Source organism: Atractosteus spatula, chromosome 24 (genome assembly GCF_055471065.1).
Source record: "Atractosteus spatula isolate fAtrSpa1 chromosome 24, fAtrSpa1.hap1, whole genome shotgun sequence".
Taxonomy (NCBI): Eukaryota; Metazoa; Chordata; class Actinopteri; order Semionotiformes; family Lepisosteidae; genus Atractosteus; species Atractosteus spatula.
Window position 1 is genome coordinate 7,211,145 of NC_142729.1, and position 27,941 is coordinate 7,239,085.

Sequence of the window (27,941 nt, forward strand, 5' to 3'; positions counted from 1 at the left end):
CTGGACAAAGTGTAGGAGATGATGAAACACAACAGCTGAACCCTTAATCCACTTAACACAGCTAGACCAGAGTGAAGTGTGGAGTGACTTGACACTGCATGTTCAGAGGGAGCAGGATAATAACTGCCCCGATGGTCACTCCCAGGACAGAGGGTTAATAATAGGAAGGAGAATTCCTGCTTTTATACAGCACCTCTCATGCCAGAGGATCCTTAACACACAGGAGGGGACCCACTGCACTGAAGATCAGCACCAGCTGGGAGACGAGCAGCAGCCATTCTGCACCAGCAGCCCCACTACACAGCAGATTCCTGGGAGAAGAGAGTAACAGCGACCCCCTACTGACTGAGCAGGCGGGACCTCAATTTAAACCCTCATCTGATGGGCTGGCACCTCTTACAGCAGAGTGTCTATGGTCTCCAGACAGGAGCAACACCTGGGTATTACTGGCTAAAAACATAGCACAGGTGTTAAGAGTAGAATTAAAATGAGATTAGTATGGTCCTCTGGACACTCATTAAACTGTGTTATTAAATTATGGTTAATAAAACAATAACCTAATTACCTAAATTCTCTGATCACCATTTCTTTCCTCTGTGTTGAGTGGCTCTTGTGAAGTTGTAGTATAATCTCACTGTCCCTCAAAAAAGTATTTAGTAACATTATAAGAAACAGAGTTTAAAGACCTCACAGCTCCCTCTAGTGTTACTGAGGACTCTCACTGGCACTGAGGACCACACGGCTGGTGCCTTTCAAGCAGAATGAGACCATGTGTGTCAGTGAATTGCTGCTCTGAACACTTTAAGACACACAGTGTTGATCAGTCACTGTCCAGCATTTTAGAGTCACTGAGGACAGTTAAATGAATGAAAAATGTATCACATGTATTTTCTCAGTGTTGCAAGCTGCTTAAAAATAATGAGTGCAACTGGACAGAATCCTTCTCTCTCTCTGTATTTCTCTCGGTCTCTCTTTCAGATACCGGGCTGTCCCACAGAGTGCAGGAGTGCACCTTCTCTAGCTCTCCTGCCTGCCTCACACCCTGCTGACAAGAGGCCAACTCTTGTATAACAACTGACAGCTGACTCCTCTTAGGCAGTGACTCATCTGACTGCCTGTCACACTCAGGTTATTTCCATTGTTTATACCGGAAATATTCACAATCCATCAACATTTATAAATTATTTTAAATCACTTTCCTCTCGGAGTCCAGATTGTTCTGACTCTCCAGAGCAGACTGGTGTTCCAAGAGGCACTATCTCTATCAGCTGCACAGCCAGCAGCTGCTCTGGTACCTGGAAACCTGAAGATGCACTAGATTACTGTCTGACTGCTGTTAGCTGCTGTTGTGGGTAAGACAGTTATCCAGGTCTGTCCAAAAACCCCACTCACCTCTAAATGAGCTTAAACAATCAGGACAGGGGATTGAGGCTGAGAAGAGTTGCATAACTATTACAGATGGACTGAACAGAGCTGGGTTTGAACATAATTTGCAAATATTGGTTAAAAAAAACATTACATTTGTATTTTAGAAATGAGCAACTTGGACTTTTTTACAAGACAAAATTACAAAAATTACAAATAACTTGAGTTTCTCTGCAATGGATTATCATATACATAGAAGTTAAAAAAATAGTTTTAGTTAGTAAGACCTTTCATCCATGATGAACAAGCCTCAACTCTATACATTGTTGAACAAAGTATTGCTGCTCTGCAGCTGTTCTCAGCCTCAGTCCCCTGTGTTTACAGTTTATGAACAGAGCAGCTCCAGCTGAGTTGAAGAAGGTTTTTGTAAGGCGTGTATCACTGTGTGAGAGGAGTATGTGCACCCTGTCCACAGTAGTAATCTGCTGCATCTTCAGCCTGGACTCCACTGATGGTCAGACTGTAGTCCAGTCCAGATCCTCTGCCAGTGAAACGCTCTGGGACCCCAGACTGACGTTCAGTTGCCCAATAAATTAGGAGTTTTGGAGCTTCTCCAGGTCTCTGTTGGTACCAGTTCAGGTAGTTATAATACCCAGTAATTGAGCTACTGGCTTTACAGTGGATTGTGACACTTCCTCCAGAGAGGACAGAGAGAGCTGGAGGAGTCTGAGTCATCACAACCTGCCCAGAGGACTCTGAAAGAAACAAAGATTAAAACAGGCAGGACTTCTAAATCAAAATCAGTAATCGGTTTGTAAAGAAAGATATAGAAGAATGGATGAGATGTGTTCAATATTACAAATAATAATAATAAAAGCCCTCACCTGGGATACAGATGAGAAGTGTCCAGAGGAAGATGGTGATAAAAGTCATTGTTGCTGTGGGTTCCGTTGCCATGAAGGGCAGCTCTCAGTCATGAAGTGTTAAACTCACAGGGTTATGAACACTCCCAGAGCACTGAAGCATGTGCTGCCAATGCAAAGTGTCTCTTTTATGCAAATTGTCTTCCTCTGTCTGTAGAAAATGGAGAAGATCAGTTGCTGTAGTGGCTCTGGTATGCAAAGCACCTTCTTCTACTGTGTATAAATCCTGTTTAAGACCAATCAATGTGATCTGAGCTGGGAGCAGAGGTAGGACTTGAAAATAGATGGATAGTTTTCCTCTGTTTTGCATCATTCATTAATCACAGGGTTTTGAAAGATGAGAGAAAGGAGTTTCTGGCTGATCCCTGACTGAATTTAATAGAGACATTGAGCAACGTGAAACCCCCAGTAAGTGAGGGCCAGGGACAGATCATAGCATCTCACTCTGTCCAACATCTCCCTCTGCTGGGGACTGTGGGGAGAGCATTATCATTACAACCCTGCTCTCCTCATGATCTCAACCCAGGAGGAGAAATTTCTCTCACACCCTGCTCTCAGCCTCCAGAGGGCAGCAGCTCCCTTAGAAGAGAGCAGGGACTTGTAGCCTCCAGTCGACAGCAGAGGGAGCTACACTGAGGGGCTGTTCTTTCCACTTGCTGGAGGGTAGAGTTCACACTTTCACACACCGGTCTGATGCAGAGGTTTTGTTATATACAGAAAATTCAAGGTGGGGGTTGGTGTTGGGTTTTGAAGAGCCTCGAGAGGAAAGATTTGCTTTAATAAAAACTCCTTGCACTGTAATTATTCTGCAATTGCAAGTTTTAATGTTCGGAGGCCGCATGATCCTCATGTCATGAACCCTATTCTAGTGTGCACCTCTGTCCGTCAACACCTGCGCACTAGTTAAGCTATTATCACTTCTCACTCCTTATCCTATTTATACCCTCTCACTCCTTTCAGTCCCCGCTCACTGTTGAGCTCGACTTTTGACTTTCTCTTGTGCACGTACCTCTCTGACCTGACTTCTGGATACCCAACCCCGTTCAATCTTTGGCTTCGACTTCGTCTCTGTCTAGCGTCTTTTTGATTTGGATACTCTCGACCTGACACTCAGGAAACCCGACCCAGCCTTCCTACCCTGACCTCATATTCTTCCTTTCGCTCCTGGGATTTGGACGCCAAACTCATTCAAACTACTCTCTCATCACCGCATAGGGTCCGAGCAGTTATTCTCACATGTCCCTATTGACAACATTGACACCGCAGGTATTTACAGTAGGTTGAAGCAGATATTTTTTTATAGCCAATCACATTATAAATCATAATTCAGCAACAATGATTTTATACAAAGTTGCAGCTTTTTTATTATATCAGTGTTATTTAGTTAGCAGGGTATTTTTTTAATCAATGCGTTTTTCCTTGTTCCTGTCAGCTGGTAATGCTCTAATTGTCTTTATGCTTTCTCTAAGGAATGTAACTACTTAATGTTTGTACAGTATCTTGTGACAGATGGATCTTGTGGTAGTTTGGGAATAATCTCTATGAAAAAGATTACTTTAAGCCTGTCTGTTGAATCTGTCTGTACCGATCACAGCAGAACAAAAAAGATGTGCTGAAGTCAGAGGAACTAATCTAGGATAAACTGTGGCAAAGAGTGAAAGATGAACACAAAGCTTAACAAAGCAGAAAAATGTTCAAAATACTGTGGATACATACAGTATGTGATCTTTCAGAAAGTGTTTTTATTTAATAGAATATGGAAATTATAATATCTCTGCTTTCCCAGGAAATGGAGGTATTAGTAATGTAAAATGAGGACTTAGACATCCTACCAAGTATTTTACTTGCTGTAATTACACATACAGTACAGTACTGTAGCGATAATATTTTACTGCACTCAATGGGTAGAAAAAAGCTATTATTCTTGGAAAAAAATTGGAGCACTTCAGATTGTGTATGACTCTTCCAGGCTGTATTAAGATTAATGTAGTTTTGAAGCTGAGGTAACCAACTGCAATTCTTTGTGCTGGAAGTGACTCAGCAGAGTTACCAGCAGTGGCAGGAAATGGCAGGAGAATTGAAGGAGAGTCTTCAGTCTGTTCACTTGTATTTCAGATGCAGTACTGTATATACTGTACAGTACCTTATTATACACAACTAAGACTCACATCACATACATTACAATCCACAGGGAGTTCTGGGATAAATAAACCTTTACAGTTTTGCATTTAGATAAAGAAATAAAGATTTACTTTAAAAGTAATATGTGTCATTGGATTTCTTGTTCAATTAGCAGGAAAATATTGTGATTGCACAAAGACAAAGTAAAATACAACAGAAATGCCGACAGTGGAGCACGGAAGTGTACGGAGGCTTATTATTATAAAATATCTCATTTATACGAGATAGCATTGCAGAAAAGTATCTCGTATATGAGAGGCATGTATTGCGTTTACACACAAGTTTATTTGTGGACAATGGTGCCTACTATATTAATACTGTATATTGCACTGTACTGCATATTGTAAAGAGACGGGGTCAGCGAGGTTGGAGACAGGAACTCGAGCTCATTTAAAACCACAGCGCTTTATAGTTGGACGTGCGTCCGGCTCAGCACCAGCAACAGAGAAAGGGAATAAAGAGAGAAACAGGGTAGAACACACTGGAGTCATTTCGCGTACAGTACGTGGTATAGAGTGATAAGTGGGTACAGATATAGAAGGGGCTGGAAAACCGGGATAACTATTTACAGGGACTCCGACAACCTATCTAGGGTGTACACCCGTTCAGAATGGTCAGCGGCACTGGCCAGTGGCTGTCCTAGTCCCTGCCCTGACCACTACCACTACTCCCGTCCTGCCCCTCGCCGCGCACCCCAGCCGTGCGCTCTTCGGCCGCAACGCCAGGCGAGGACGCCACAATATGAAATAATATTGTCCCCTGCAAAGTAGCATTGACTTAAACAACAGCAGAACATTTCCACTCTCCTCTTTTCGGGAAAAAAAATAATAAAGGAACACGTGTTCTGTCTTTTGTATACATGAAGTACAACGCCGTGTCAGTAAATACGGAAGCGCATTGCTGCCACCAAGGGTAAAATAATCGCCCTTTTTACGAGATTACAAGATAGCAATGATTACTTCAGTGTATACACAACCTGTTGTGTTGTGCACTGAACGCATATAGAAGCTACCGTGAGCTTGGCTGGCACTTTCGGTTTAATGATCGTGTCAATGTCCGGCGCTGCAGAATTAGTACGGATTTACTTCCGGCTGGGGTTTAGTCATAATGAAGTCTTGCAATTGTGAGCAAATATGAACAGAATCATTATAAGCATTAGGACCAGGTGTGTGGGATTAAGAGGTCAAAGCAATGATGGCTCCGTTATGAACAGTTACACGTGCAATCAGCTCCACTGCTTAAAACTGTAAGTCCGCATGGAGCGATAGAGGTATTACAGTATATGGCGATCGTGCTGTCGCATGATCATACAGAGTCCGCGAGAATTACTATATCGTACGAGAAAATTCCTTATCGAGGATTTTGTTTTCTTCAGTGGCAGCAATGCGCTTCCGTAAGTAAGCATTCCCAGGTTAAACGCTTATCGTTTTCTCCGTTTCTGTGAGAAGAGACGTCACGGGTTTCCAAACTTTCAGTATGTTCTTCTTGATGTGAAGCTGCAGAAACATGTCTGCATAGGTTGTACATTGCCTCCTCTTTAAACATTGAACGCAATACATTCACTTAACTCCATAGTAAGACTAATGCCAAGTGTTATCGCTGGAAACAGTAAACGGAACGCCAGCCGTGTGCAAGCTGTAATACGGGTTGTGTGCCGTCCTGGAATTTGTCTTTTTCAAAAAGTTTTTGTTTGGCATCAACCTGTCTCTGTACACATGCACATCTGTGCAAACGGACACACAAATACTGTGTCCCATCAAAATGCACTTTTCCTGCATTTTGCTGTGTAAATCCAAATTCAAATTCATTTGATGTCAGCATACTGTAGTCTAAAAGCTTTTAATAATTATTATAATTGCTTACACTTGTACTGTTCTGTATAATGATGATTTTTTTGTAAGAGGGCTGCACAGGGATTACTGTATTATTAGTCAACAGAGGGCAGCACTGAAAACTGAATTGAGAGTCTCCGTCTCTGCTAGCAAACGCTGCTGCTCTTCTTGCTGATGTGACTCTTGTCTCAGTGTAATTGCCATATTACTGACACTAGAGGGCAGCACTGAACACTGAATTGAGAGTCTGTCTTTCCCAAAAAAACAGTGCTCTGCTCCTCTTATGTGACACTTGTCTCAGTGAGTGAGAACAGTGCTGCTCTTTCATTTCACCCTGCATGTCCAACAGATTGTTTCATCCTATCAATACAGCCTCTCCTAAGAGTCCAGTCTGCCTGATATTGAGATACCTCACCTGTGAACCTATCTGAGATGCTTTGCTGCCTCACACTTCTTTGTACTTTGGGATGTTCACCAGTTTCACTCTGTTTCATCAGTTTCTGTAAATGATGCACTGAAAGTATTGAAATAAGAACAGCATTTGAATCTGCAGCTCATAACAAAAAAAAACTTGCAGTACAATAATTATACTTTAAGATTACACTTGAGAGGGTATCTTTGAAACCAACCCTCAATAAGAGTGATATGCTGCCAAGGTCTGATAAGATTATTATCTCTGAGTGAACATATGTGTTTTCTTGTAAGTAGAGAATTGTTGGAGAATATGGGCCTGTGCAGCTACACAACCCTTCTCTGAGTTCACGAGCCCCGGTTCTGAGCTGTAAAATCCCTTCACACTTACAGGGAAAGCCTGAATGTGGGAGGTGTCTGCAGAGGATTTCTGGGTTCTCAATGCGCTTCAGACATTCAGAGCTCAACTCAATATTGGTTTTCTTTACTGTTTTGTATTAACAGTATCACTCTGAGCACAATCTAACCTGGTTCATGATCCCTGCAGGTATTGTTTCACAACAAGAATAACATACTGTACGTTTGGAAAGCCGTGTCATTTCTACTTGTCACAGAAACTGCGACAAACACACGTTTAAAGTTTGGCATGAAAGTGATTTTGTTTTCAATGATAATACATGTACTGGAACCTCTTCATTACGAATACAGACTTACTCTATACATACAGTACTTGTCTTGTCACCTGGAAATGCAGCCTGAAAAATCATTCCTATCCATTGTGATTCAAAATGAAGTTTATGCCCCTCTTAAATCCTTAGATTAAATGATCTTCTTAGCACCAGTTGAGTTCCTGTTTTATTTTATTTTTTTCCATGATGTTCCCCTTGAAGCAGCTCCAGGAGATAAACATGCTCCATTGTTGTCCTGACATTAAAATAATCACCCTGGTTTCAAGCAAGATATAATCATATTAAAATAGAAAAAAGAGACATACTGTAGCTCCTCCAATCTCTATAAATGACTACTACAGCATTTGAGAATTCAATAGCCTAGTAATAGCATGTCTTCAGCCCCTCTCTATAATATTTGTAGATTTCCATGAACATATCTACATTGTCACACCTGAAGAAGGCTCCAGAATCAGAATCATTTTTATTTGCCAGTACGTATCAGGTACAGGAATTTGCCTTAGCACTTTTGGAACCTGCTCACACCAAAAGCACACAGGAGCATTAACATTTCTGAAATATTTACATTGGACAGTATACAAGAGATGGGGAGACACAAAAACACAATCACACTATGTGCTCACATTACAGTTCAGATGTGCAGAAACATGTAGACATCACAGTTATATATAAGACACAGTGCATTTCACATTTTGCAGTACAGTGCTAATGTACAAAAACAATAGACAATTTCAGACCATATACAAGAGTATGATCTGAGGAGTAAGGTGCAATAGTGTAAACATATTGGAAGACATACCAGTTCTTAGGTGCAAAACTTACAATATGTATGAAGCAAGTTGGCAATAATAATAGTTAAAGTTTTTCAGCTGGAATGGGGGATTCACATGAGCAACGGCTTCGGCAGCCGCTTTGTTGTTCCCTCACGGCGGACTTCCTGGACGCCTCGATCCCGCGTGGGGCAGGGCGGTGTGCTCCCCTGTGAAGCAGACTCTCTGAAAGGGCACAAGCAGGTCCTGGTGGTAATCCATCAGCTGGAAGGGTGTGAAGAGCGAGAAGGCACCCAGGCTGTACTCATCCAGGCTCCACTTCTTCACCAGCCCGCCTTCGTACAGAGCGCAGACACCCACGCCGTGGATGGCGGCCAGGTCGCTCAGCGCCGCCTCCTGGCAAGCCTCGTCACTTCTCCCCAGGAAGAACAGGGACTCGTCTGACCAGATGTGAGACGCCAGACCAGCCCGACCCTGCTCTCGAGCACTTCGCTCATGTAGTAGATAAAGTGTGATGGGTGATCCGTGATGGACTTGCCCCGCGGATCCCTTCCTTCTACCAGAACTGTTCCTTGAAGACCAAGAAAAGTTTAGTCCAGCTGTCGTAGTGGACACTCTGCAGGGTCTCCCTCTTCTGCAGGGGGAGAGGGGGGTTAAATCTGATGCTCAGTGTTGTGTAGCGCACACCGTCCGTTTTGGGTTTACTGCTTTACGGTACTTATGTGCCTTGGCGGGTTTTTGCCATTCTGTGTCAGTTACGATTTATGCACAATAAAGAGCAGACCTCTGTGAAAACTGTCCCCCTCATTCCCTGGTCTATAGCGGTGTAACACTCAGAGTCACATTGGCCATGCCAGTGAACAGAAGGGAGTCCGCTGCTGTTGTTTTGACTGAGTTGTCTGTTTGTGTTTGTACGCAACCTGAACACCTCCTCTGGTCTGGTTTATTTCCAAAACTCTTGAATCCAGAAGCACACAACTGCTTCGAAGGTCTTTACTCACAGCCTGAGGCAGCAGATCTGTGCCTCCATCTCTTTTGTAAAACCTGATGGAAACAGATCAGAAGGACAGATCATTGTTATGCTCCTTCCAATTTCCCAGTACTATCAATCTGAAAACATCATACTGTAAATATTAATATGGTCTCTGTATTAGAATGACTAGATTTCTCAAGACTATAATAAGTCATCTCAGCACTTTTTAATCAATTTTCTCTTTGTTTTAGGGAAGAGTCACCAGTTCTAATAGAAATTTAGAGCTGCAGAAATTCTCATTCAGACATTCTGTATCAGGGATCTTACTGTATAGTTCTTAAGGAATAACAACATCCAAGAATCAGGTGCTTTGCAGATGTTTGATCATTTAATTATAAAAAGTTTTGGTTTTATCTGCTTGGTTAAGAGGTGATTGGACGAGGAAGCTCGACCTCCAAAAAGAAGCAAGCGAACTCTAAAACCACCAATGCAGAAACAGACAGAAGGAATATTGAAATACTGACATAACATTAAAGGAGAAGGTGGACATTAAAAGCTGTGGGGCACTCTGAGACAGAGACTGGCCATTTGCCTGTGTGTCACCTGAGCGACGCTGTTCGTCCCAGAGAGTAACTGGGCCCATTAGTGTGTCCGGTCTCAATCTCTCTGTCAAGATTTACTTTGATTTTGTGCCCCTGTACTTTCTAAAGTGGTTAGGAAATGCTCATCAAAATGTTAGAAATTGGATGGATGGACTTTTTGGTGCCATCAGAGAACAGACTTCTCACGAGCAGGAAAATAAAACCCTTTGAAATTCAAAGATGAGAGATGTGATCAGTATCTCTCTCTCCAGCCTCACACTCAAAATGATTGAAATGAGAAATAATGTAATCACAGTTCTTTAAATACTGTGACTGTGGTAAATGATCTCTTACAGTAGCAAAAAAAAACTTGCAAGTGCACCTGCAGTAGGTCCCAGCTGCAGCAGTGCAGTCATTGTGCAGTCCTGCTGAGGGAGGTTTTTGTACGGCTGTGTAACACTGTGTGAAAACACGAGTACTGCCAGGGTAGTGGAAACTCTGACAGTAATAATCTGCTGCATCTTCAGCCTGGACTCCTGTGATGGTCAGAGTGAAGTCAGTCCCATATCCACTGCCACTGAAACGCTCTGGGATCCCAGTATAACGATTAGTTGCATCATAGATCAGGAGTTTAGGAGCTTCTCCAGCTTTCTGTTGGTACCAGTGGAGGTAGTTGTTACCATACACTGCAGGACTGGTCTTGCAGCTCACAGTGACTGTCTGTCCAGAGAGAACAGATTTCACTGTTGGAGTCTGAGTCACAGTAAACTGTCCACTGGATTCTGAAAACAAGACAAAACACAGGAATTACAGGAATTCACTAACTAGAATGCATTAATTTATTTTAGGTATTTTACACTTTTCTATAAAGCTTGTTGAAATAATATTTTACAAGGTATATGCTCCATCAAAGTTTTAAAAAATGTATAAGTCAACACCTAGATATGTATTAAATTATACCCTGAGCACAGATGAGGAGTGTCCAGAGGAAGATGGTGATGAAGGTCATTGTTGCTGTGGGTTCTGTTGCTATGAAGGGCAGCTCTCAGTCATGAAGTGGTAAACTCACAGGGCTTTAAACACTCCCAGAGCACTGAAGCATGTACTGCCAATGCAAAGTGTCTCTTCTATGCAAATTATCTCCTTGGGTTGAGCAGCACTTGTAGCCAGTCAGTGCTGGAAGCACAGGCTTGGTGCTGTGTGTTGTGGCAGAGCAAGATGAGCAGTTTAGCATGAACACTCCCAGGACAGCAGGACTAGACAGAGAGCAGCTTTATAAGGAGCAGAGGATGAGACACAACCAGCTGAGCCCTTATTCCACAGCTGGAATGGAGTGGAGTGTGGAGAGTCTGGATAAAGCAGCACTTGGCTAGTTGTGTTCTGATACAGCAGGAGTGAAATATTAAAACTTAAAATTTAAATTGCCATTATAAGACATCAGTTAAGTCTTTCTTAATGTTCAGTGAAACAAGTGATTAAGTCCCTCCTCAATTTCAGCACTTTGTGTGTGGGGCTGGAGAGAGAGACATTTAAACAGGGCATCTCTGACTTCATAGAGAGACTATGGGGTAGTGTGCCCTCTGGTGGCACCAAAGTGATTTCATTTTCTATGAAAATACATTTATAGAAACCTCCACTCTACAAATTTTCTTTTAACCTAAAAATGCAGCTTGAAAAACTATTCCTATACATTGAGTTTAGAAATGGAGCTTATGCTCGTCTTGACTGCTTGGATAAAATGATCAAAGAAGGTCCAAGCTGCTCAGAGTCACAAGAGAGATTACAAATGAGGAGGCTAGTGGGCCCGTCTTGCTTTCTCAGTTAGCTAATTGGAAAGCTTTTGAAATCTCAGCTATACTACTGCCATTGTCCCCTTTCAGCCTGCACTTCATCTAGATTGCTCCAGTAAATTACTTGGCACTTCCAATGGACTGTCTTAAAAGTGACAGCTAAATAAACTGATTTTTGATGATCCAAGAACCTCATCTTGCATGTTCTTGAATAGGATCGTCTTCAACATTGCAGGTGATTCAGCTTGTTCCATGCACCTACACTTCTGGGTGTAAAGAGTTGCCTCCTGTTCTCAATTAAGCTTTTTTCACTCTCATTTCTTTCCCAATACTCAGCCTTGATCCAGTTGTAGATCTTGACATCGAATGCTTGATAAACTAAGACCCTTTTAGGACTTTGAATTTTCAATTAGTCCTGAAACCTGTTCTGTGTTACCTCTTACTTTGAATAATGTCTGCAGTGCATTCAACTTCATTTAACATGTTTTTGCCTCAATATTTCACCAGTAGCTACTTTGCTGTCACACACAGGACAAGGGGATGGTGTCCTTAAAGAATGAGAGGGCTGGCTAACAGGTGGTGAACCTTTGCAGAAAGAGCTCAAGAAAGATAAAACCTGTTTTGAAGTGCTTTATTTGTTTTAGCAAATGAACTGTACACCAGGTATATTGGAGTTGCTTTTCTAAGCCAATACAATTTTCCATCTCCAAACTTACTGATCTTGTGCAAGCCCTGAAAAAAACCTGAGATCCAAACATCCCCCTGTAGCACCTGTTGTGTTTCCTGCTTTTAAATGAGATTTTTTTCCCCTAACACTGCATTCCCCCCGAAGCATCTTACATCCAGTAGAGAAGCATGCTCCGTGGGTGTCCTGACATGAAAATAGAGTAAAGTTACAAATGGTGGGGTTTCGAAAATGTTGAGTAACAGGAAGTGAGCGAGTGAATACATCAATAAGTAAAAAAAAATCATAGCCCCCAACTTGTAAGGATTTCTTCAAGAATTTACCAAAGTGGTTGGTATAATTAGAAGCACTTGAAATATGTGTTTTCTAGCACATATTTGATGAAAACAGCAAAAATTCAGGCACACTGGGTTAAACAAATATTAACAATGACAATACAAACTGTACACTACACACATCATAAACACACAACACACAAGTTACTGTATTTACAAGTATACAGACTAGGCCTACATCCAGACCACCCAGATAACCCCAAACTGCTACTGAATACCTGAATCTTTAAAAATGCCAACAGAGACCAAAGGAGAGATGAGCTGCCTTCTAAACTTAAAAGAATACAGCTTACACTTAGATCTCTCTCTACACACCCAGATGCTACAGAAAAAATGGGAGCTCATCTCTCTATTCTAAAATGCACCCGATAAGCAGGAGAGGCAGTTTAAAACTGAGGGATTTTTCTCTCAGGAACTCCATGTTTCCTAAAAGCCACAGAATACCAAGCTCTCTTAGCAAGATTCAGATACTGAGCTTGAATCAAGACTTTTCAAACGATCTTGAAGTAGGGACTCTTGCCTGGTACAAGTTACATCCATTCTGACTGTGTGGTAATTGATGAGCATCTAGGCATCTAGGTGCTTCTGCTGTGATAATTGCACCAATAGAAATAAGATTTTAAATCATTTTTAATCAGACCCATCCAACTGGTCATTATGGAATCAATTATGTGTTTTCAAATTATTATTATACTATGTTAAATTAGCAGATTCTATTGTCATATCCCCTTCCAAATACGTTCTACCAAACTTTTATTAACTTTTTATTTCAGTATTTTGTTTTTGCATCAATATACTAGTTTTGGAACCCCTATCACTTGCCAGAGATTCCATACATTCAGTGACTCATGTAGAAATTATTTTTAATAAGAATTACATCTTAATTTTAATTCCTGTTTAATTGGTGCCCTGTTGATTCCATATTTTGTATGTGAGGTTTTCAAATGATCACATTCTGTCTGCATTGAAAGAAAAGTATCAGAAGCATTCTCATACTTTTCTAATCATCTTTGTAAGCCTTGACCAAGCAGAAAAGGTACAAGAATGTAACTGAAGAGGCCCCTGTCTTTAGTTCCATATGGCTGTCATGTTGTGATCTCAGCCACAGAGGGACCTGGTGCTCTTTGTGTGGGGAAGTGAGGGAGATGAGTTTGACCCAGTACTCTCCATGATGGATGTTTGCTGCTGGTGGCTGGATGTCTAGTAGAGAGTCATCTGGACATGATCATAAGGTCCAAGGTCACTGTTCATCACCCAGAGGAAGATCCACCAGTGGGAGATCTGTAGGGTGGTACCAGAACCTAACCTGACAGCATCTCAGCCAATCACCAGCTGTGATGTACAGAATTCTGTCCAGGATGTTCTTTCTGCAACAGAGGAAATCTTGTGTTCATGAACCAAGTATTTTTTCCTTAGATTTCGAAATAAGACAGTCGGACTCTTTCTTTTTGTCAACATGTTAAAGATCTAAATATATTCAGAAATAAGTTATAGCTGGGACAAACTGAGTTCTCCCATCTGTCAACCTGGTTCCCAGATCCAGCAAAACAAATTGTGTACAGACTTTGTTTTTAAAGACCGAAGTTCAGCAAGACGTGGTTATCCACAGGTGAAGCCAGCTTCCCATCTGACTGTGTTTTCACAGCAACTGGCCTGACTGGTAGAGCTAGCCAACTGCACAGCACCCCCCAGGAGGTCGGGAGAGATAAATGGTACATTGTAGTAACTGCTAGACCCAGACAATACTATGTACCTGAGCCGATAGAACTGCAGATGGATTTCTTTAGTTTCTTATAAAGTGTAAGAAATAAAAAATGAAGAGCAGCAGTGCTTCAGTAGTACCAAAAAATTCGATCACAATATATATTTGAAGTATTCAAATAGTTTTAAACAATAGAAGATAAACACTTCAGAGAACTAGAAAACAATAGGAGTTTTAAAAATATTTTCCTGAAGTGGTACAGCCTGGTATTGAGCTCCCTTGAAAATGAAGGGGACAAAATTCGGCAGCAGCACACTGTTATGGCATTGCTGACTGGCAGTACTTGGGCCCTGGATACAATTCCCAGGGTGCTAACTGTGTGGAGTTTGCATGTTCTCTCTGTTTTTACATGGATTTCCTCCAACTACTCTGGTCTCCTTCAACAGTTCAAAGTAATAGGTTTATTCCATGCTGAAAAAAGGAAGAAAGAAAACACAATGTTTTGGCCGTGGCGCCTTCTTCAGGTGTGAGGGTAACTTCAGGTGAGGTCAAGGCTCCACGGCCGAAACATCAGATGTTCCCAAATATTGGATGTATGCTAAACAATTGATAGTTCATGATTGTGAAATCATATTTACTTATATGTGAGAATAAATGTGATTTAATTCATTGAGACTGATATAACCTACAAGGTTGACAACAGCACTTTATAGTCGATATACAGATCCTGCCATTCAGAATGCCACAGCTTTTTAAAAATACTCAGTTGTGGGGCTGCGCTATTTTGTAAAACTGCCAGGTGGAGCAGTGAAAGTTTAACAGAGTGTGTGGAGCATTTGGGCTCTCGCCAGAAAACATCTCGTTTCAAATCCCAGTCAATACTGAGGGGTGATCTCTTTCCAGTTACAGAATGTAAGTTGTATACTGTTTGATTTTTATGAATTTTAAACTGCATTACGGTATATTAAATATTGAACTAATTAAAAAGGAGGTATATTTTAAAGAAGCAAGATTTCTCCGTTGCATATATAAAAATAGTTTATTATTATAGTGTAGCTTGTGAACATAATGTGCCTCTTTCAGGTTAACTGTATAAAATCTTAATTAGTGTAGACTGTAGTTTAGGACATTAACTGACAGCATTTTTTAAAATCTTTCTGTCTGTTAGAGAGTAAGTGTATAGATACTTATCAATTACTTTCAAAAATAGAATTGCCTTGCATGAGCACTTGTGAAACACCACAAAATTAAAAAAGATGTACTGTAAGTTATCTACTGTATTTCAAGGCAGCACTAAAAGAAATAACACCATACATTTGCAGCTTTTTAGATTGGTCTTGACATCATTGTTACTTTTTCCACTCACAAAAAACACAGTCACCTGCACTATTCTGATGGAAAAAAAGGTTTGTTTTTGCAAAATGTTCATTAAAATGATAATGGAATCTACAGCAACACACCTCAATAAAATGCATGCTGAATATCAAAAAGCCATGTCAAAGAGGGTGAGAAGAGGTACAGTACAGAGCAGAACTGTTTAATTATAATTAGACTCTGGGCTCTTATTTGGATGTGTTTAGAGTATCAGATGCCAGCAATTGTTTATTGCTTCTATTTTCACACAAAAGCAGCAGGGTAATTAGAACTGCTATATAACTTTTTAAACTGCTTCTAAAGGAGATAAAATAAACGCTTGACGTGCATTTCTTTCTGCATGGGATGCCGCTGAAGGACAAGGCCATGCTGGCTCAGAGCCTGTGGAGAGTGTCCAGTCAAGCCAGCCAGGAGCCCAGTGCTGTCACTGCCCAGCTAGTGAGGACTCTGATCATGTCTGGTTTCCACAACACTGCTGCTGGTGTTCAAGCCTTCAGGATATATTCACAAGCCATCAGGCTCTGAAGACCATCAGCAGCGAACACTGTTTCCAACATTCATCACAATGAAATCTTCATGTGCCATTGTTAGCACTTACAGCTGTATGTTTAAAGAGGTGTAACTGGTATGGAATTAATTACATTATTTTTTCAAATAGAAAAAAATGATATTTTGTATATAGTCTTATTATTTTATATTCTGTGATTAATAGTGACGTAAAATATTAAAAAAATAAATAAATGTCCAGCTAAGCTTTTAAAATTAAAATGATATACATGTGTTCATTGGGTGTTCAAATTGGACAAGGTTTTCATGATTTGTATGATAACACCTTAAGAAACACAGCAAGGACTGTAAGTTATTTACAATTTGGAAAACAAAGCCTTTTTTCCTCATAACTGACACAGAACAAACTACAGCAATCACCCTGCAGAAAGGGAGCTATCAGGCTGAAACATTTTCAGATGTGTGTTGTGCGGCAGCATTAGAACAGGTTGAAGCCCAAGTGCAGGTTTCAGTGCTTGTTTAGAGAATAAGGAATCGGCGATAAATGGCAGAATCAGGAGATTCAAGTGGGGGGTGATATGGGCTGGATACTGGACAGTTCGTTATGAACTGTTTAAAAAATAATAAGCGAGGCTCCCAGCTGAAAAATAAAGAAGGGAGGCTGACGAGCCAATGCAGAATGAATTGTATATAAAATGAAAAAAATTACATAAAGAAGATAGGAAAACACAAGGCAAAAAAAAACAAGGGGTAAAAGTGAAAAGGGAAAAAGGGAACCGCTATATTGCAGCGCAGGGAAACAGGAAAAACAAACATTCGTTTAGAGAGCCGCGAACGCTCGCATGGAGATTGGAGCTCTAATGACAGAGCAACGATAGTGCGGTTTGAAGAAACTAAATAGGACATCTAAGTAACAAGATGGGGATATAGATAGAGAGCCAGATTGAAAAAGGTTTGGCTGAATTGAACGGCCTCCCGATCTAGTCTGAGTGACAGTTGTGGAGCTCAGGGGGATGTCCCCGTTGCCAGGGGCAACAGGAGGACGCGAGTCCGGCACACCGGGCAAGACAATATGTGAATCAGCGCAGTGATGGTTCTGGAGTTTGTGTGCTATTAAAATGCTTGATAATAAGCATTGCCAGAGAGTTGGTGTTAATGAATGAAACACGTTAGTAACAGCTCAGGGAGATGAAACAGTATTTTGCTCCCTTAAACAGTGAAAATGTTTTTTAACACATCTCCTTCCCACCAGCAGCTCTTCATTGCAAAGTACTGAGGCAGGCTAAACTGGTGGTGCACTACATAAATTAGAAACTATTGCAGATATTATACAAGTTGAGTACTGTGGATTTCTATTATATAAATCACAACACACTTACATCTAAAGTGTTTTGTTTAGAGCCAGAATAACAAAGCTGTTAGATGTCTTTCTAAATAATATGTAGATTTGCACAATATTGGATATTTGCACATATTGCAATTCTACCAAAACAGAAACATGCATGTTTTAAAAGGTTTAGAAATGTGTTTACATGAAGGAAAAGGGGGAAAATCCCAAACAGGGCATAAGGCAAAGTTATGAAATTCAATACAATCTCTCCATTATGCATTTCAAGCATGATCAAGGTGGCTGAGCATATGCCATCACAAAAGACCCCATTATGATGTCGCCGATGATGTCACTCATGGAATTTTGAAGTTGGCAGACAAGCAGATTTGCTTCTCAGTCTGAAGCAAGAGCTGCAATGGGAAACACACTGAGCTGTTTCCAGCGTGTGTCCTGTCACTGTACACTATGAGACTGTCAGAAAAAAAAACAGACAAGAAAGCTAATCGATTCAATGACAGAAGAGGAAGGAGCAAGTCAGGTGTAGAAGGAGAAAAAGAGAGCAAAGCAGAGGAAGGGCGAAAGCCAGCAAGATCCTGAGAGAAAATAGAAACAGAAGAGCTGGAAAAGCCTGGGTCAAGAGCAGGCCTTCAGAAACGACACATTGGGGCAAAAAAGAGTCTGAAGCCAACAGCCCAGCTTGTGAGCAGCAGTGAGACGATTCATAACAATAAGATCCAGAATCAAGAGAAAGAATCAAGAATGACCAAGAACTTCTATCAACCAAAACTCAGAGACAACAGAAGCCAAACCTGTCAGTGCCAACAAGACAAAACACAGACCCTGCAGAATCTCGGACAGAACTACAGAACAGGGCTGGGCCACTACAGGAATCTGGGCTAGAGAGCAGCACCATCACCGCTGAGCTCCCACAGCACAGAGATGGAGAGGAGAAAACTCCAACAGTAAATTCAAGGAAGAAGTGACAATAAATTCAAAGAAGAAGAAAGAATGAAGGAGTTGGAGGACAGTGATGAGGAAAGGACTCCTGAAGAAAATGAGGACATGGGAAACGAGAAGAAAGAAAAAATATTTTTGTGACAAAAATGACAAAGGGAGAGCATAGTGTCAGAAGATAGTGAAGAAGTGACACCACACAGCACTGAACCCCTGCTGTTGTCCCAATCACAGACACAGAGAACACCCTGCTCTACTGGAGCTTCACAGAGCCCTGTTCCTGCCACACTGTCCCTTCACCCACAGGAGAATGATATTGAGAGACGGACGACAGGAATGGAGAAGCAGAAGATGAGAAATGAGTCTGAACTTAATGTCAGTAGCCAGGAGAAAGAAGCAAAAGATGCCAGACATATATATGCTACAGCAAACCCACTCAGAGAAGAAGATATGGTAAAGGATGGAATTCACAAACACAAATGTGAGCGAACACAAATTCAGCAGTGTGCAGGACAGACACAGGAAGAAGGACACCAAGTCCCTGTGAAGCCACTGCTGTTCCGCTGCAGGACAAAGGGAAAAAGAAAGAGACAGCAGCAGAGGCAGGAGGGAGAAATGTCATTGACGACTCAATATCCCCACAGCCTGCCAAGGTGAGGCCAAGTACCCCAGACAGAGGCAGAGAGAGTCCTTCACTTTCCTCTGAGCCCCAGACATAACAGAGGAGAAGGAGCACTGAAAGCACGAAGGACAAGGGACATTTAGTGGCAGAAATGCCAGCAGCTCTCCCACCTGACAAAACACCTGACAATGTGGAACAAGATGGCGGGTCAAACATACTCAAGATGAGCTGCTCCTGCTTCCCCAGAGCCCAGCCAGCGCTGCAGGAGGAGGATCAGGGCAGAAAGAAAAAAAGAAACCTGGTGAAAGTAGGGACTGCACCATCATAGAGAACATCAAATAATTCCTGCACCAAGGAGACGCAGTTCAATTACTCTGCTGAGACAGAGGGAGACAGGAAAAGAGGGACAAATAAAACTGACAAGGAGAAGAAAGTGCTGCAGGAACAAATGAGCAGAGCAGCTACATTGACACCTGAGTTCCTCATACTGACCACAGGCCTCCACACTGGGGCCAGACAGACCTCACAGCTTGGGCTAGGGAGCAGGGAAACTGGGAGCACGTGTCTTTGTCCCCGGAAAGCCACTCCAATGCAGCTCACAGGGGGATATTGACAAACAGGACCACAGTGACTTTCAGGAAGCAAGAAGTCATGTCTCAGGCAACAGTCTTCAGCTCGGGGGCAGCAGCAAAGTTCAGACGCAAAATGGATCCCCATCGGGTTTATCCCAAAATTAGTTTTCTGGACCAGTCAGATGAAGGGCAGAGGGCGGAGATGGTCGTCCTGCCCTGTCCAGGTCACACTCTGCTCCCAGGCTCTCCCTTCCACCCACACAGACAGGGAAACAGCACACAGGCAGTCAGGGAGTGACCGCGGACCATGGACAGCCAGACCAGCTAACAGGAGATCTAGTGCAGCATCTGTAGGTCTGCAAGGAGGAAACAGTAGAGCTCAATACATCCAGAACCAGAGAGGCGAAGCCATGACCCGTCAAGGCATTAAACAGCAGAGAGCAGAAGCCCACCTGACCCACTGTGACGCACTGAAATGACAGTCTGGCCCTGGAGTGAAGAAAACTCATCAGTAAAACTCCCCCCCTAATTGCAACAGGGGGACTCATTGAGGACCTGGACTACAGCCCAAGAGAAAGAACAGTGACTAAGAACCATATGTCAAGAAAACTCTTGCTTAACTTCATAAGTTCCAAAAAAGTTACAATATAGCATAAAAAGAAACAATAATAACAAATGTATATAATATTATACTTATTATTACTTTCTTCTTCTTATTATTACTTTCAAATTATTTAACAGGTGCCAGATGCTGAATGGAAAAAAAATGTGATAACCACTAAATTCAACCCTTCTACTTAAGAACAGAATAAATCGTAGTCTCTGTTCATTAACCTCAGGATAGCAGCAATATAGCGATACTTTTCTCCTATTAATGCTTGATACTTGATATTTTGGAATTGGAATATTGACTTACCATTTGAATGACACTTTTGTCAGATTCAGTCCTACAGTATATTTGTAATTTAAGAACGTACAGCTGACTTTTTATGACTTAGATTATTAATATTGCATTAAGGATGGTACTTATTGTAATTGTATTGATTTAATAAACTATTTCTTGAAATATAAAAGGCTGTTGTACATTTTATTGTATGATTAATATAAATGCAAAATATTATTTCAATTATTTCAAATAAGCTTATCAAATGACAACATAATATGCACTGATTCTAAATCAAAATGGATATTTATTTTGATTTATGGATGGATGTTTATGTACATTCTTAAGGAGAGAATAAAATCTTACTGATCCTAAATGTCAAGATACCAGAAATATTGATATTAATGGCCTTTAACACATGGCATTTTTTAAAAGGATTCACAAAATACAGATCTGATTTTTCCAATACAAACAATGCTATCTGTATCACACATAAGGGAGCTCTTCAATAAACTATTGTATTTAGGTCAGTTAACATTATCTTGTCATGTAGCTATAGCTACACACGTATAGTTCACATGTAATTATCTGTTCAATTGCATATCTTTAAAAATTATTTAGTGCAATGATTTTGTATTAAATTTTGTATAGTTAAGCAATAAGGCATGAGAGGTCGTGCTATATCGTGAATATCCGCTTCGCGTGGGACCTAACAACGCCTTTTAACTGTGACTATATTCATTTTAATTAAAAAAAAATATTTAACACGAAAATTAAGCTGTTTACGTTCCTCCGCCAGAACATTTACATTTATCTTACAAGCATGGAAAAACTGTCCAATCCGTAGTTCGCCGGGCATTTTCTTTATCGCTGGAGGAGTGCTCCCACTGCTGCTGGTCTCAGTGCCTGCCAGGATCACTCCAGCACTTTCTGTCATTAAAATTGGGTTTCCAATACACTGAAGTACTTATTGCTATCTCATGAGACATCTATCCCGAGATTACGAGATAAGGGAGGCGGGTTTTTTTCCTCGGTGTCAGCAATGCGCATCAGTACAAATGTCAGCAATGTGAGAACTGCGTTGAGTATTATTGGAAACTCCTGTGACCTGTTCTGTCTCCCTCTTGTGGTCAATATTTATAACTGTACTCTGTGTTTCCCGTGGTGCTGTTTGATTAAAACTTCTGAATGAAAAACATCCAGATGCCCAGTGTCTCACAGTAGCTGCTGTGATCTGTCTTGATTGGATTGTTTACATAATAAATATTACAAGATAAAAATACACTAATTGCGCTAAAAATATTTAAATATGTTTTTCTGATGTCAGTTATTAGCTAAAGTATAATACAAATCAACATAATTTATTTAATCGTAATGTTCAATTTCACAACCTATTAAGTTTAATACTTAAATACATCTACATATTCTTTCTGTATTTATTACACAATATTAATAAATGATGTAAAAACTCAACTCTCTTCATTTTAATTGTAGCAGCTCTGCAGCTGTTCTCAGTCTCAGTCCTCTGTGGTTCCAGCTGATGAGCCAGAGCAGCTCCTGTAGAGCTGAGGGAGGTTTTTGTTCAGACTTGTGTCACTGTGTGAAAGGGAGGCTTTGTCTCTGCTGACAGTAATAATCTCCTGCATCTTCAGCCTGGACTCCAGTGATTGTCAGTGTAAAGGCTGTTCCAGACCCACTGCCAGTGAATCGATCAGGAACCCCAGACTGACGGTTTGTGGCATCATAAACCAGGAGTTGTGGAGCCTGACCAGGTTTCTGCAGGTACCAGTGCAGGTACCTGCTGATAGACTGACTGGCTGTACAGCTGATAGAGACAGAATGTCCTGGGAGAACAAACTGAGTTGCTGGTGACTGAGTCAGAACAATCTGTCCACTAGACCCTGTAGGTGAAATAGCAACAATAATTAATTATAAACATTTGTATATATAAATATTTGCATCAGAAAACAAATTATATTGAAGTTCTTTAAATTTTAGGTTTATTCTAAATTTAAAAGTTCTTTCAATCTTTAATATTGTTAAATTAATGTTACCAAAATAAAACTAATAGGATTAGAGAAGTACTTTCTTTAATCCCCACCTTGAGCAAAGAGCCCCAGTGTCCCCAGCAGCAGAATCAGTGGCATCATTGTCCTGTGTGTGTCAGTGACTCTGAAAGGGCTGAACAGTAACTGATCCACACTGTGAATCTTAAAGTGTTTGGAGCAGTGAGGCGGCACAGGTATGCAAAGCTCCTTCCTGTATACAAATCCTGTCACAGACAGTTAGATGTGATCTGAGCTGTGAAAACAGATAGGGCCTGTTAGGGTTTCGTGTCTGTTAATGTTTTGCTCTGTTTATCCAAGTCAAAGATGGGTTACTAATCTCTTACATGCTAAAAACACAGCTTATCATATTACAGCTTGATATTTATACTGTAAATTTAATACTGAAAATACATTGCCACAAATTTACTAGTACTTTAAGTTTCAATTCACATTTTATAAGACGTTCTAGTATTACAGTATAAAGATGCTTTGATGGAGAACCAGTAAAGTAACAGTGAAAAGGCTGAATTCATGTCCTCAATGGCACCTCAGTGTGATGGAGACCTGGGAATATTGTCCACCTGGATAACTGAATCCTCTTAAGAAGAGACTTGGGGGAATAACCTGTTTGTCTGAAAGACACTGTATTGAGTTCAGTAACGTATATCAGGAAAAAAGAGAACTGTATATTCAACTTCAGTCATGAACTCAGATAGAATCAAATTAATTGATTAAGGAAGTTGTTTCTAGTAAACACTTTGATTGTGTTGTGTCCAGTTCAGAAATGTGCAATTAAGATCTTTCTTAAATATCACCAAAATGTTTGGCTAAACATGTGACCTCTGAACGTAAGCAATGCTTAGGTCCTGGTCAGGACTGCAATGGGAAACCAATAATATGATTGTGTTTCTGTGAGTGTTGCTTGTAGAGCAGGAGTCTGCAGACCTTCCTCTGTATCAGGAATTCATTAGCTGCCCTGTAAGAGGTGCTGCCCTATTGATAGGATGTGTGGCACAGCGGATCGTTTTCTCACCTGAAGTCCTGCTAGCCACCACTAGAGGGCACTGGAGGATCAAGAACTGCACTCAATCCCCAAAGCTCTGAGAGCTGCATGGGAATTCTGCCTTGACAAAATGCCAAGCAGCTGCGCCTCTTGAGAGGGCAGCTATAAAAGAGCTTCTCTTTTCTTTCTCATTACCAGTACGAGCTTGGCTTGTCGCATTTTCTTTTAAACCTCGAAATAACATCGAAGTAACAGTACTGACTGTCCTTGGCCCAGGCCACTGTACCTAGCTGCTTCAAGATGACCACCATTGTGCAAGTACCAAAAAAATCAGCACCCACATGCCTGAACGACTACCGCCCTATTGCACTCACCCCCATCATAATGAAGTGCTTTGAAAAACTACTTATTCCACACATTAAAGCCAGCATTCCAAAAACACTTGATCCTCTCCAGTTTGCCTATCGCACAAACCGCTCCACGGAGGATGCTATCTCTATAGCTTTACACACCACATTAACCCACCTGGATAAAAGGAACACCTACAGTATACAAGAATGCTCTTCATTGACTTTAGCTCAGCATTTAACACCATCATACCCATACCACTTTCTACCAAACTCAGGGCTCTAGGTTTAGATACAACCCTCTGTAGCTGGATCCTAGACTTCCTCACCAGACGACCCCAGACTGTCAGGATTGGCCACCTCACCTCCAACACACTCACCCTTAACACAGGTGCCCCTCAAGCCCAGTGTGCTCAGCCCACTGCTTTACTCCCTGTTCACCTATGACTATACTGCCAAGTTCAGCACAAACACCATCATCAAGTATGCTGACGATACCACAGTCGTGGGCCTGATCACTGACAATGATGAGACTGCCTACAGGGAGGAGATAAAACAACTTGCAGACTGGTGTCGAACCAACAACCTATGTCCCAACATCAGCAAAACCAAAGAGCTCATTGTTGACTTCAGGAGACAAGGAAAAGTCCACTCCCCCATCTACATCGAAGGGTCTGCGGTGGAGATGGTGAATAACTTCAAATTCCTAGGTGTTCACATCTCTAAGGACCTTACATGAACACTCAACACCTCCAGTCTCATCAAGAAGGCACAACAGCGGCTGTACTTCCTGAGAAGGCTGAAGAAAATACACCTGCATCCACAGATTCTCACCAACTTCTACAGATGTACGGTGGAGAGCATACTGACCAGCTGCATCACAGTCTGGTACGGCAACTGCACCACATCCGACCGTAAGGCACTGCAGCGGGTGGTCAAAACTGCCAAACACATCATCGGCAGTGCCTTACCCTCCATCCAGGAAATCTACAATGCCAGGAGTCTGAAAAAAGCAACCAAAATTATATCTAACCCCACTTAACCCAGTCATAACTTGTTTGTTCCCCTACCATCTGGCAGAAGGGTCCGGTCACTCCAGTCGCACACAACTAGACTCCAAAATAGCTTCTTCCCCAGAGCCGTCAAGTTGGTGATGCCCCCACTCCCTCCCATCATACTATGATCTCTCCTAACTTCTTCCTATACCCACAAGGACTGTACTCCAACACCACTACACACACGACAACCGAATGTAGGCCGAAATTGTACTGTCCCTTCGATAGCTCAGTAAAACTGTTTTAGTTGTAATATTTATTAATCACTGTACTATTTTTGCACTGTTCCAAGAATTACCTTGCACTGTTTTTGTACTGTTATATTCTTTTCTCTGTTTGCGGATTTTGCACAGTTTTGATTACGTTGCTATTATACGTTACTGTTATTGTTATTGTGTTACTGTCTATTGTCTTATCTTCTGTTCTATTTATATACTGCACCTGAGTGACTAATGAGACACACTTTTCACTATACTATGCACCTGTGTAAGTATAATGACAATAAAGTTTAATTGAATTAATTAAACGAAAGATCCCTGAGCTGGTCCTCTGGCTCTCACTCAAGTTGATATGGATCTGAGACCGCTGTTGACGCAGGACCAGAATTATTCCAGCACCACAACCCTGTTATAGATGTTCAGACAAATTCTTGAGCTGCTGGTTATTAAAGACCCATGACACCCATGAATGTTTACCACGATATCCAATGAAATGAATTTGTCTTTCCTGAGTGACCAGTTAAGCATTTGCATAAAACACATCAATTCATAAAGCATATACTGTATACAGCAGTAACAGATCCTCCTTGAGGTATCATGAATAGAAGGCATTTTGCAGATTAACCCCAAATTGTCTCTGTTTTACTGAGGTTTTCCCAAGCCCAGACAGGAACAAATCCAGTGTTATTTTCCCTGCCCTCGTGTTATTTGGTCTTGAATCTTCATTTCTCTTTCATAACTCTGCAGATTTTTACACCTTTAATAACCTGGAGTTTAGCCCAGCAGACACTGTTGGGCCCAAGGCTGGTGATACAGTACATGTGACATAATGAATGACACAAAGTACTGGCAAATCCTACAGGAAAACATGTTTGACTCATTAATCTAAACAATGGGCAGAAAACTCACTCTTCTTTTTGAATAGTGACTTGAAGCACAAGGCCAAAACCACACTGAAGAGGTCTGACAAGAAGAGAATGAATGTCCTTGAGTGTTCCAGTCCCAGTCAAAGCCCAGACTTGAATCAATAGAGAAGTGATGGATTGAGACGGATTGACAAATGTGGATCATTAACTAATTTTGTCAAGCATAATGGACACGATTACACTATCCCTCAGCGCAAATCCAGTACAGACCTGTCCAAACCTGTAACCTGTGTAATATCTGACCTGAAAGGAGCACAGTGGTCTGGGCCGGTGATGAATGCAGGCAGGCAGATGAATGAGCAGGAAGGCAGATAGGCAAACAGGCAGTAGACTGCAAGCAGGTTGGAAACATTCAGCAACCAGAGAAACAGTCCTGTGGCCATACTGTGGTCATGCAAACAGGCTTTGTTGGATAAGAGTCAATATGTACGCATAAAAGGAGTATAGTCAGGTGAAATGAGAAGGTCTGTAGCACAGGAGAGAATCCAGACAAGGTAGAAACTGTCTGGATCAAAGACAGGGGAAACAAGCAAAGCACAACCGAGATCTGAAATATAGTATTACAGCCGATGTGTTATGGCTGTATTCCATTGCAGTTGATAAGAAAGCTCAGCTTATCTTTGATGACCCATCCCAACCTCTTCATTCCCATTTACAAGAGCTGCCTGCAGGGAGGTGGTTTAGAAAGCCTGTGGCCAAGACAAATGTCTACAAGAAATGTTGTGTTTCCTTGAGGAGTCGGTATATTAAACACAGTTTCCTGTATGGAGCTATAGGAATATGTGTAATGGTAGCGTAGCTGGTTTCAGCATGGTGATGTCATTGCCCTCCCTACGCATAGCAGGGACCTTGGCGGGCTGGGTTTGAGGGAAGTCTCCTTTAGCTCATTTGGCTGATTCCCTGTTGCGTTACACCGGAGACCTTGGTTCGTGCCCAGTAGTGTAGTATGGGCAGAGCAAGATGTGTGTACTGTATACAATACATATTTTTGCATGCATAGGACCATTGTTTGTATGTAATGTACATTGATTTTGTGTTGGGTATTGGATTTTTTTAGTTTTGTATGGTGATGCCAAAGACAAATTTCCACCCTTTTGGATAGAAAATAAAGTTATATCTTAACTTATATCATCAGTTAAGTTCATCTTTTGTCTCAGTTCAATTGCTTCATACAGTAAACTGTGTTCTGTTTAATCTGTCTTCATCTCAGTAGGTCCCAGCTGCAGCACTGCAGTTGCTGTACAGTCCTGCTGAGGGAGGTTTTTGTACGGCTGTGTAACACTGTGTGTGTGGCCAGTAACTGTTGATGTTGTGTACACTCTGACAGTAATAATCTGCTGCATCTTCAGTCTGGACTCCTGTGATGGTCAGAGTGAAGTCAGTCCCAGATCCACTGCCACTGAAACGCTCTGGGATCCCAGTCTGACGGGTAGTTGCATAATAGATCAGGAGTTTAGGAGCTTCTCCAGCTTTCTGTTGGTACCAGGCTAGGTAGTTGTTATTATACACTGCAGGACTGGTCTTACAGCTCACAGAGACTGTCTGTCCAGAGAGAACTGATCTCACTGATGGAGTCTGAGCCACAGTAACCTGTCCACTGGATTCTGAAAATAATTAAAAATATATATATATTTATATTTTATATATATTATATATTTTTTGTTTTCATTACCAGCATTATATTTTCACATGGTACAATGCATTATACAGTACTTAATTTCTATTTCCCTCAAAAAACTATTAAATAATATCTTACCCTGAGTGTATATGAGGAGTGTCCAGATGAAGATGGTAATGAAGGTCATTGTTGCTGTGGGCTCTGTTGCCATGAAGGGCAGCTCTCAGTCATGAAGTGTAAACTGACA

The 27,941-nt window shown here is 41.3% G+C and overlaps 1 gene segment (V, D, J or C); it reads right to left on the reverse strand.

The window, feature by feature from the left end:
* LOC148815840 (Ig kappa chain V-III region MOPC 63-like) overlaps positions 1 to 10,752 on the reverse strand; it is a 174,525-nt gene extending 163,773 nt beyond the window's left edge. The window contains 2 exon segments of the V gene segment in view: positions 10,205 to 10,507; positions 10,686 to 10,752. Coding sequence covers positions 10,205 to 10,507; positions 10,686 to 10,734 — 352 coding nt within the window.
* Between the last annotated feature and the right edge of the window lie 17,189 nt (positions 10,753 to 27,941).